The sequence below is a fragment of the Vulpes vulpes genome, chromosome 15 (assembly GCF_048418805.1).
Source record: "Vulpes vulpes isolate BD-2025 chromosome 15, VulVul3, whole genome shotgun sequence".
Classification (NCBI taxonomy): Eukaryota; Metazoa; Chordata; class Mammalia; order Carnivora; family Canidae; genus Vulpes; species Vulpes vulpes.
The window spans coordinates 51,664,559-51,675,827 of record NC_132794.1 but is presented as its reverse complement, the minus strand read 5'-3'; the positions used below and the strand labels follow the sequence as shown (position 1 = coordinate 51,675,827).

General features: G+C 43.2%; 1 protein-coding gene across 6 annotated transcripts in view; it reads left to right on the top strand.

Moving 5' to 3' along the window:
- Positions 1-4,799: 4,799 nt before the first annotated feature.
- Positions 4,800-11,269, top strand: part of SLC30A4 (solute carrier family 30 member 4) — a 29,494-nt gene continuing 23,024 nt past the window's right edge. For 2 of the 6 annotated variants that reach the window (XM_072738417.1, XM_072738420.1), the window contains exons 1-2: positions 4,868-4,991; positions 5,121-5,638. In XM_072738417.1, coding sequence (XP_072594518.1) covers positions 5,248-5,638 — 391 coding nt within the window. In that variant the 5' untranslated portion in view covers positions 4,868-4,991; positions 5,121-5,247. Of the gene's footprint in view, positions 5,639-11,269 lie in introns of all 6 variants that reach the window. The other 4 variants (XM_072738418.1, XM_025998645.2, XR_011997370.1 and 1 more) reach the window with 4 other exon arrangements.

Genomic DNA, 11,269 nt, shown 5'->3' with positions numbered 1-11,269 from the left:
CCATTTCCTTGCACCCATGTTTTGCATTTTGGTTCAGATGGCCTGGTCTTTAATAGCTCTCTCTAGAAAAGTAGGTAAGGGACTCTTTTCAAAGGAAAATCTCATTGGATTCTTGCAGTGTTCCAATGAAATACGTAGGACAAATACTGTTTCCACTTTACAGACAGAAAATGAGTTCAGCAACACTATGCTGCTGGGATCATAGTGAAAGGATGGTGAAAATTAGAAGCTGAAAGAGCTGGTCTGTGATGAAGGATTCCCAAAGCACTTTCAAATCGGCTTTCCACCCTCACCGGCAAGCTCCTCCAGCCCAGCTGCCCCCTCCAGACTCCAGGGCTGGTGTGCTTATGCCTTAAACCCATCCCAGCTCCTATTCCTTCTAATTTTAGCCACACATGGTTAGAGAAATTCGTAGGTACATTTACTTTAAAAATTAAGGGAAGACAAAAACAAAAGTATAAAAACAATGAACGTGATTGATTGAACCTTGATTTAGGCTTTGGCTCACAGGTTGGTTTGCCTGACAGGATACCTATACATGGACTTGGCCCCCAAAGAGCCTCTCCCTTATCTTCTCTCAGTCCAAGAAGATAATTTGCCTAGCCTTGGGCAATTCTCTTAACTACTTTGTGTCTTTCTTCGCTCCCCTGGAGGAGGGGTTAAATTGAATCTCCAGCTACTCTGTTACCAGAGCAATCCACAAAAAGAAGAAATTATTACACTCACTGAAGTTGTACATCACATCAGAAACTTTTCTCCATATGTAGCTAACAGCTTTCATCCCCTCCTGAAAAGGATACGGAGTCACATTCCAAAAACATCCTTTGGGAATCTCCTACAATCATCTATTCCAATGGAGAAAGGAATTCTCAGGATGGGAAAAATGCGACCACTGAGCCTGTCAATTAAGTGGCACCTTTCCCCACATTCCCATTTTTAAAAATGTTTCCACTTTTCCCCCTTGCTCTCCAAGAAGGATTTCACAGGGTGATGCTAAAGTCTCGAGGCGCTGGCAAATCTTTGACATATGGAAGAAGAATTTCTCCTAGCACACTTCAAGGAGTCTAGGTACTTTTTTTTTTTTTTTTTAAGATTTTATTTATTTATTCATGAGAGACACACATAGAGAGAGGCAGAGACACAGGCAGAGGGAGAAGCAGGCTCCATGCAGGGAGCCCGATGTGGGACTCAATCCTGGGACCCCGGGATCATGCCCTGGGCGGAAGGCAGACGCTAAACCGCTGAGCCACCCAGGTGTCCCAGGTTAAGTACTTTTCTGTAGATCATTCCATTTGTGTGTGGAAAGAGACTGAGAGGACACTGTATTCTAATGGCTGAGAGGTTGAGCTCTGAAACCAAACTGATCTGAAATTGAATTCCTGCTGTTTGCTAAGCATGACTCTAGCCAAGTTACTTCACTTCCCTGAGACTCCCTGTCTTCATCTACTTAAGAAATATTAATAGCTGGCATTGATTGAGCACTTACAACATGCAAGGAACTATATATGCTATGTTTTACATGCTTTACATGCATGATCTCATTGAATCCTTACCACAACCCTGTGAAGTGAGTACTCTCATCAAGCCCCTTTTATAGGTAAGAAAACTGAAGCACAAATAGGTTAAATGGTTTGCCAGAGATTATAGGACTAAATAGTGAAACCAGGACACACACACAGTCACACTTCAAGACCCATACTTTGAATTATTAACTTCCTCATAGTGATGTTATAAGGATTAAATGAGCTGATGTAAATCAAGTCCCCTGCAGAGGTGTTTGGCACGTAAAGAAAGCCTCAAGTAAATGTTAGCTCTGGTATTATTTTTGGGATTGTCATTTCTTCCAAAAAATATCTGGGCCAGAAAACAGGTTTTGACATAGGATATTGTGGGGCTATTCTAGTTGACTGCCAGAGGTATGTGTCTTGCAAATGTCAGACATTTACTATTACTTAAACTATTTGTGTATTATGAGTTACCTGGTTAAGAGATGGGATAGTTAGCAACTGTTTCTATTTGCCCATGCAAAAAAGCTCTTCATACTGAAAAGAAGTATGAAGTCTCTTATAAAAGAATGGCATGCTGAGCAATAGCTAGCTGAATTGCAGGCAGTATCCAGATTATAAATGCATTCAAAAGTTCATTTGCCTATTGTTATAAATTCTGAATACACAGAAATAAGGTTGCAAATGGTGGTTACATGCTAAGACTATTAACAGAAGTCTATTTATTTAGCCCATTTTAAAGTTCAATGATAGAAATCATGCCACTACCCAAGGACAAGCCTAGGAACAAGGGCCTGTATGATAAAATATATGTACTGCTGAAGTGAGCACTGTGCGATAAAATAATCCAAAAAGTGTCTTTCCTGGTACAAAGGAAAGTTGAAATTGAGTGTATTAGTTATCTATTGCTCTGTAAACAAATTATCCCCAAACTTACCATATTAAAACAATAAACATTATTACCTCATACTCTCTGTGGGCCATCCCGGAGCAGCTTTGTTGGGTGGTTCGGCTCAGGATCTCTCATGGGTTTCAGCCAACGTATCCTGGGCTACATCACTTCTAGGTTTAAGTGCAGCTGGAGGATCTACTTCCAAAATGGCTCATTCAAATGGCTGTTGGCAGGAGGCCTCCATTTCTTGTCACATGGGCTTTTCACTGGGCTGGTTGAGTTCCTCATGACATGGTAACTCTGGCTTCCCCCAGAACAAGTGACCCAGGAACAAACAAGCAGGCAGCTGCAGTACCTTTTATGACCTAGTCTTTTAAGTCATACACTGTCACTTATGTCATATTCTACTCATTCTAGGCCATATGCTATTCACATTCGAAGGGAGAGAGATTAAGCTCTACCTCTGGATGGGATGAGTATCAGAACTTGTGGACATACACTAAAATCACTATATAGTTTTTGTTATCCTCCCACCACCCTATACAGATACCCAGTGACACAAAATAGTAAAAATAAATTGGGATTCAGAACTGCAGCCCTTCCCAACAAAGCTTGCTGTAAGTACCCAAAACAATCCATGTGCTGCCTCAACTTTTCTCGAAAACATCTATCCCTTTTCCCTTGAATGGAATTTTATTGAAGAATTTACACTAAAGAAAGAGCAATCACATCCCTAACATATTTGCTTTATTCACTTGTATTTCTTATTAGAATTTCAGGCAATTTAACAAACTGAAATGAAAAACAACGAATAGGGGCATCTGGGTGGCTCAGTGGTTGAGCATCTGCCTTTGGTTCAGGTCATGATCCCGGAATCCTGGGATCAAGTCCCACATCAGGTTCCCTGTGCGGAGTCTGCCTCTGTGTGTCTCTCATGAATAAACAAATAAAATCTTTTAAAAATGAAAAAAAAAAAAAAACCCATCCCCCCAGTTGGATGGGGTTAGGAAAGATTCTAGGCAAATCTGCCCTCCTTGGTCTTGGGAACCAGGGTTCCTAACCTGACTCTCATGGCTGCAGCTCTGTAGGAATCAGGTGGGCATTCAAAAGTGAAGGATTGCTGGAGAATCCAAAAGCAGTTGGTGCTCTTGCACCTGAGGCATGCGAGATTCTAAAGTGCCATCTGAATCTTCAGAGGAAAATGATGTTCCACGTGAATTATTGTATTATTTTGTAACTTGAATTTTGGTAATCCACATAGACTACTATCAACATACACCATGCGTTATTAACACAGGATAACTGGGAATTTCACTCCAACTCAACTCCAACTGTTAGCTAGGGGCTTGATCTAGGAGTTCCCCCTGACAGTGTGGCTGTTTTACATCTTAAAATTTGAGTCTTAAGCCCTTTCGAGAATATGACAAAAGCTAAGGAACTTCTTTCAAGAAAATACATATAAGCCACAATACTTTGCACATGAGTTTAAGGCCTCCAGAAACCCCTAAAACCCATCCAGGGAATTTGGATTAAGAAATCTCTTAAGACTTCAAGGGAGAAGGGTAGTGGGGAGTGGGGAGGGTTATTGCCATTCCATTTTACCATTAAAACAGAAACTAACTACTACTCAACTTAATTCTTTTAAATTTGTTAACAGAACCGAGGGCCAAAACGGAACTCCCTACTAGATTTTGTGCTTGGATTTAGTCCATGTCCTAAGTGCAGGCAAAAGGAACAGGGGGGCGAACACACACAGGACAACACCTATTTGATGAAAAGCAACAGTAAATACGAAGCAGGACTTAGAACCGCCGACGACCAGAAGCCTCGCCCTCTCGAAGTTGACCTGACGGTGCAGCAAATTTTGCCAACCTGCCAGAGAAGCAGCAACTCGAGGAAAAGCAAGCTGCGTGGTGTCTCACCCAGCAAGAAAGCGCTAAGACCATTTTGGGCCGCGGGCTCGACCCGAGATTCCCGAGGCCCAAGGTCTCGACCCGAGATTCCCGAGGTCCTCCCTGGGTGGAGCGAGCTCCGGCAGCAACGCCCAGCCGCGGGCGGGCGGGACCGTTCGAATCTACCCACTGGGTCAGCAGGCCTCCCTCCGCTCCCGCCTCTCGGGCTGGGGAGGCGGCAGGCGGGGGCCCCTCGGGCAGAGCCGGCGCGCGGTCGTCCGCAGCCGGGACGGGGGCGCGCGGGCGGGCGCGCGTGGGCGGGGGGACGCGGCGCGGGCGGGCGCGCGGGCGGGGGGACGCGGCGCGGGCGGGCGCGCGGGCGGGGGGACGCGGCGCGCGCGCCCCCGCCCCGCCCCTCGCGGGCGCCGCAACCCTGCGCAGCGGGCCTGCGCGTGCTCGTGCCGACCCCTCCTTCGCGCTCCTCGCCTGCGGCCGCTCCGGCGCACGCGCGCGGCCTCGCGCAGGGCGGGGAGAGGCGGCGGCCCCCGGCGGCCGGCCCCGAACCTGTCAGACCCGGGGAGCCGGCCTGGAGCTGCGGGCGCGGCAGGCGCCAGGACGGCCCGGCCCTCCGCGCGGCCCCGGCCCGAGCTGTGCCCGGCGGGGGGCGGGGAGATGAGCGGCGGCCCCGCGGCGGAGCCCCAGGTAGACGCGCCGCCCCCTCGCGGAACCCCGGCGCCTCGGGGCCGGCCTGCGCTCCCGCCGCCCGGGGCTTCGGAACTTGTGGGCAGTGTCGGGGCGCCTTTGATTTCTAACGTGTTTCGTTTTCCACAGCATGGGGAGGGCCGCGCGGCAGTGCCCTCGGGAACTGGCGCTCCGGTGAAGTAGGAGCCGCCGGAGCCGCCGGCCGCCCGCCCGCCCGCCCCGAGCCGTTCCGTGCCGCGGCCGCACAGCCTCTGCCATGGCCGGATCCAGCGCGTGGAAGCGCCTCAAATCTCTGCTAAGGAAGGATGATGCGCCGCTGTTTTTAAATGACACCAGCGCCTTTGACTTCTCGGACGAGGTGGGGGACGAGGGGCTTCCTTGCTTTAACAAACTTCGAGTTGTGGTGGCCGATGATGGTTCTGAAATCCCAGAAAGGCCTATCAACGGGGCGCACCCGGCCCTGCAGGCCGACGATGATTCCTTGCTGGACCAGGACTTACCTTTGACCAACAGCCAGCTGAGTTTGAAGGTGGACCCCTGTGACAACTGCAGCAGACAGCGAGAGTTACTGAAGCAGAGAAAGGTGAAAACCAGATTGACCATTGCTGCCGTTCTTTACTTGCTTTTCATGGTTGGAGAACTTGTAGGTGAGTTGTGGTGCCAACTCACTCTCCCTTTACCTTGTCCCGAAGGTTGTCGTCAAGCTTTGGTTACACATGATTTGAGGTTTAAACTTTCTTTTCAGGAAATTTGTTATTTATCAAGATACTGGTCTCATGATATGAAAAGTCCACACGGTTCCAAAGTACAGATCAACCCAAGTACAACATAAACTTTCAGAGATAACTCTTGACTTTTCTTCTGGTTCTCCAAACACTGTGACACCTACTACTGTAAAGTTAAGGGCATTTAGCTGCATCGTATATCATGTAACTTCCTCTTTAAAAAAAAATTTTTTTTTTTTTTATAAAACACCAGGTTAATTTTTGCATCATCTAAAATAGCAAATGATCTAGGATAACATAGAATCATAAAATTTTACAGCACGAAATGACCTTACTGAACGCCTCCTCTGCCGTCTTTTTCACACATAGGAATCTGAGGGCCCAGAGACTTCGATAAGTGGTGAGAACGCTTAGCTGGTTAGTGGGAGAGCCGCTTGTACTATCCCGGTCTCTCTATTTTTTTTCGTTAGAGTGAGGATCTGAAAGGAACCAGAGGGCTCCCCCAGGGTTTATGAACTTGTTTTTTTTTTCACATCTTAATTATTCAAGTAGTACATTCTCACTGTAAAATACATTCTTAGAGATTAATTACGTAGGCATGTTAGTGTAACTGCTAACTTCTCATAGTGACAGTTTACAAAGTGACATTAAAGCAGGGAGGTTATCCTGCCATGTTGTTTCTTAATGAAGAACCATCACAAGAACAGAGGTGGCAGTCCAGATTAAGATGATGGCCAGAGGTTACATGTAGGAAAATTATATACCTTTCCTTTTTTTTTTTTTAAATTTTTATTTATTTATGATAGTCACAGAGAGAGAGAGAGAGAGAGGCAGAGACACAGGCGGAGGGAGAAGCAGGCTCCATGCACCGGGAGCCTGATGTGGGATTCGATCCCGGGTCTCCAGGATCGCGCCCTGGGCCAAAGGCAGGCGCCAAACCGCTGCGCCACCCAGGGATCCCCTTATATACCTTTCCTACCACATTCTATACCTCTCCTCCCCAGTGCATATTTCAGCCGTGCCGGCCTCTTTTCTCCCCGTGACTCACAAAGCTCTTTACTGTCCATAAGGCCTTCAAACTGGCTGGTCCCTCTACCTCAGTGGCTTTCAAACTTTTTTGACCTCACTATAGTAAAAACTACACTTAATATTGTGACCTGGGTAGGCTTTCATGCATACATATTTATGTACACACATGCACAGTCATCTATGTATAAATATATATATAACTGAAACAAAAAGTCTCATTTCTTGTGTTGCCTTCTAATATTTTTTCAGTTGTGGCCTCAGCCCACTTAAATTGATTTCGTGTTCCACGAATAGATCAAAACTTGAGGTTTGCAAAACACTGCTTAACCTTTTCCCAAAGCAGTGCCTTTGGAGTGCCTTTTCCCAAAGCTTCTCTTGGCTGGTTTCTTGATACTCATAATAGTATCCCCAAAGATACCTCTGAGAGACATTTTCTGACTAAAGTAAATATCTCATCTCCTCTGTTCTCTTCCCCAACTTTAAAAGCCCTCAGCATCTTGAGACTGATCTTGCTTATTATGTGTATTTACTTGTTTAACATGTCTTCTTCCACTGAAATATAAGCTTCATTCCCAGCACCTTCAACAATGACTGGCACAGAATAGACAGTCAATAAGTTTTTTTGTTGAATTAATGTTTATTGTGATAGAGAGTTATAAATGCTTAAGCTGTAAAGAAATTAAAAGGAAAGAGTGAAGCTGTGGCCAGATAAGGTATGACCTCTACAGACTAACATCCAATGACTTGCCCAAATTCACAGAGCTAGAATATTGAGTCAATCAGATGTAGTAATTCTTGAAGTTAATATTTAATATTTGAAGTTAAAATCATATTAATTACAACTTTCCCCCTTAAAATTGATTTAGAGTTTATTTTGTCTAAGTAAAAATTATTAAGATAAAATTGTCCTGACATACCATTTTTGAAATCTCTCCTTTGGTAAAGTTGTTTTGTGAAAGCCACAATAAGTATTTTCTTTAAAATACTGACTTTGTCTTCAAAGATAAAAATATTTTGTTAAAAAATACAGAAATGCTAATTCCTTGGGATAGGCAATTAACATATTCGGAATATTAGAATTAAATTGTGTATAGTAGAGCATTTATTAAAGTGTATCAAAAACACTTAGAAATAAAGCATCCTATGTAGAAAGTATGGAGTAATTTTAAAAATGAAGTAATTTAAAGATCTGAAAGAGAAGACTTGATTTTGAATCTTGGCTTTGCCACTAACTTGCGCTGAGACTTTAGACAGGTCCATTCTTTTCTTCCTTTCATTCAGCAAGTATTTTTTGAGTACTTGCTTTATGACAGGCACTATATTAAATATTCTGGATATACAATGAAGACAAAACTATTGTAAAACCTACTATCTGAAGCAGTCTGATGGAGGGCACAGATGTTAAATAAATACACAAATGAATTTAAAGTTCATACGGTCTTTAGTGTTTTGCAGAAAAAAGAACAAAGTACTATAAGATATAGTAGCAGTGGGACATATTTTATGTATGTATGAGCCAGGTACAGTTAAGCCAAAAAAAAAGGGGGGGGGGGTCGGAGTTACTCAAGGAAAGGGAGTGGAGTTTTCCAGGTGAAAAGAACTGCATGTCCGAATGTCCTAAAAACCTTCCATTCTTTAAAAGGATTTAAAAAGAAGGCAAGTTTGACTGGAATATAATAAGCAAGACAAAAGAGTCTGGAGGGCCAGACCAGGCCAGTTCTAATAGACCACATTATGAGTGTAGTTTTTAATTCTAAGTACAATGAAAAAGCCAGTGAAGGCTTTTAAATGGAGAGTGATATGATGGGATTTACCTTTTTAAAAGATTACTCTGGACCTTATATGGAGATGGATTGGAGGGTGCAAAAATGGAAGCAAGTAAACTATTACTGAAGTCCAGACAAGAAATGATTACAGCTTGGACTGGTGTGGATGGGGAAAAATGTACTGATTGAAAAACATTCTCAAGGTAACATTACCAAAATTAGCTAATGGTTTAGATATGGGGGTTTATTCTGTAGTTTCTCACCTGGGTAACTGAGTGTATGGAAATGTATGTCATTTATGAGGCAGGGAGAAAATACAGAGCAGGATTTAGGCATGGGCTCAAGGGTTGTTTTCGACCTGTTAATTATCAGATGTATGTAAAATAGCCAGTAAAGATGTCTAGTGAGCTGTTAGATATATATCTGAGTCTATAGTTCAGAAGAATGGTGAAGTTAAGAGATAGTGTGTAATGCTATCAGAATGGAAAAAAACACCCATTTTGGGGGGGAAAAAAAAAGACCGTTTTGAAGAACTCCAATTTTAGTCAGGCAAAATAGGCTGCTTTAAAAAAGAAATTCAAGGGTAAAGAACAATGAAAACAAAAAAATTTTAAACTCCAAAGAAAAGTTATAAGATGAACTAAGGTAATCTCTCAAAGAGTAAAGCAAAAAGATAGAATCCTAAGTAGGCCTAGAATTGGTTGCACCAGGTACTCCCAGAAGTGTGAGTAAAGAGAAAAACTGAAATAAGGAAACTAGTTAAACAGATTATAATAAATATATAGTTAGTATCCACAGAAATAAGAGATTATATATCTACAAAAATAGACTGCTTTGGTTTTTTTTTTTTTTTTAAGATTTTTATTCATTTATTTGAGAGGGAGAGAGAAGGAGTACAGGGGCGCAGAGGGAGAAGCAGACTCCCAGCTGAGCAAGGAGCCTGATGTGGGGCTCCATCCCAGGCCCCTGGGATCATGACCTGAGCCGAAGGCAGGCACTCAACCTGCTGAGACACCCAGGCAACCCAAAAAGGCTGCTTGCTTGCTTTATTTATTTATTTAGGCTGCTTTTTTTTTTTTTAATTTTTATTTATTTATGATAGTCACACACAGAGAGAGAGGCAGAGACACAGGCAGAGGGAGAAGCAGGCTCCATGCACCGGGAGCCCGATGTGGGATTCGATCCCGGGTCTCCAGGATCGCGCCCTGGGCCAAAGGCAGGCGCTAAACCGCTGCGCCACCCAGGGATCCCTAGACTGCTTTTTTTTAAAAAAAAGATTTTATTTACTTATTCATGAGAGACCGGAGGGGCGGGGGCGGGCAGACACACAGGCAGAGGGAGAAGCAGGCTCCATGCAGGGAGCCCAGGGACTCTGATCTGAGGTCTCCAGGATTAGGCCCTGGGCTGAAGGCGGCGCTAAATTGCTGAGCCACCCAGGCGGCCCTAGGCTGCTTAAAAAAGAAATTCAAGGTAAAGAAAAGAGCTTTCTTTATAATGAATAAAGATATTCATTTATTTGTTTTTATTAATAAAAACAAAAAAATTTAAAACTCCATAGAAAAGTTATAAGATGAACTAAGGTAATCTCTCAGAGAGTGCAAAAAGATAGAAATAGATAATAAGAGAAAAAAACATAAGAAAATTAGTGTATCGGGACACCTGGGTGGCTCAGCAGTTGAGCGGTTGACTTTGACTCAGGACATGATCCTGGGGTCCAGGATAGGTCCTACATCGGGGAGCCTGCTTCTCCCTCTGCCTATGTCTCTCTCATGAATAAATAAATAAAATCTTAAAAAAAGAAAAGAAAATTAGTGTATCAATCCAAACTCCAAATAGTAGGAGTTTGAGGAATAGAGAAAATAGAAGAAAAGAAATAATTGACAATATTTAAGAAATTTCGTTTAAGAAATTTCTCCAGAACTGAAGGGTATACATTTCCAGATAAGAGTCAACAAAAAAACAGAAAATTGTGTAAAAATAAAACCGCACCAAGGTATATCATCCTGAAATATCAGAATATAGGGAACACGCTGTTATCTATTGCCTCAAGCAGCTGCAGTCTTAAAATCCCTTTGACTGTTTTTGACAAACATTCCTTAGGATTTGCCTAGGGCAGACCCCCAAATCAAGTCAGGTCAAAACAGCCTTGCTACTATGGTCTTCCAGAAACTACCAGACAGATCAGATAATGATAGTTCCTTGGGAATGGGGCTACTAAAGAGCTCTAACCCCCTTTATCCCTTGCAGTGACTCCCAGACTGAAGTTTTCACTGGTTGTTGCCTGTTGGTTTTCAGGGCTACCATAGAGCTGGAGAGTGGGAGATGGGTCCAGAGCCACAGAATGTTTCCTATTCCTATAAAGATTTAGTCGTTTTCCTTGAATGAATACTACTGTATCAGTCTTTGGTTAATTTACAGAGTTCTGAAAAAGCTGATTTGGACCCTTTTTGCCCATGTTCTCATTGCTTTTATGGAGGAGATGATTTTCAGAAGTCCTTATTCCGCTATTTTTGCTGATGATTATCAACACATGGCTCTTTAAATTTAGGTTAACTAAAATTAAATAAATTCCTCACTTGAATTATCCATATTTCAAATGCTCAAAAGCTACATGTGACTAGTGGCTACTCTACTGAATAGCACAAATAGAACATTTCCATCATCTCAGAAAGTTACTGGACAGTACAGCTTTAAGGTATTTATTTTTTAGATAAGAAAACTGAGCTCAAAAGTATTAAGTAACTTGTGGAGAGAGTCT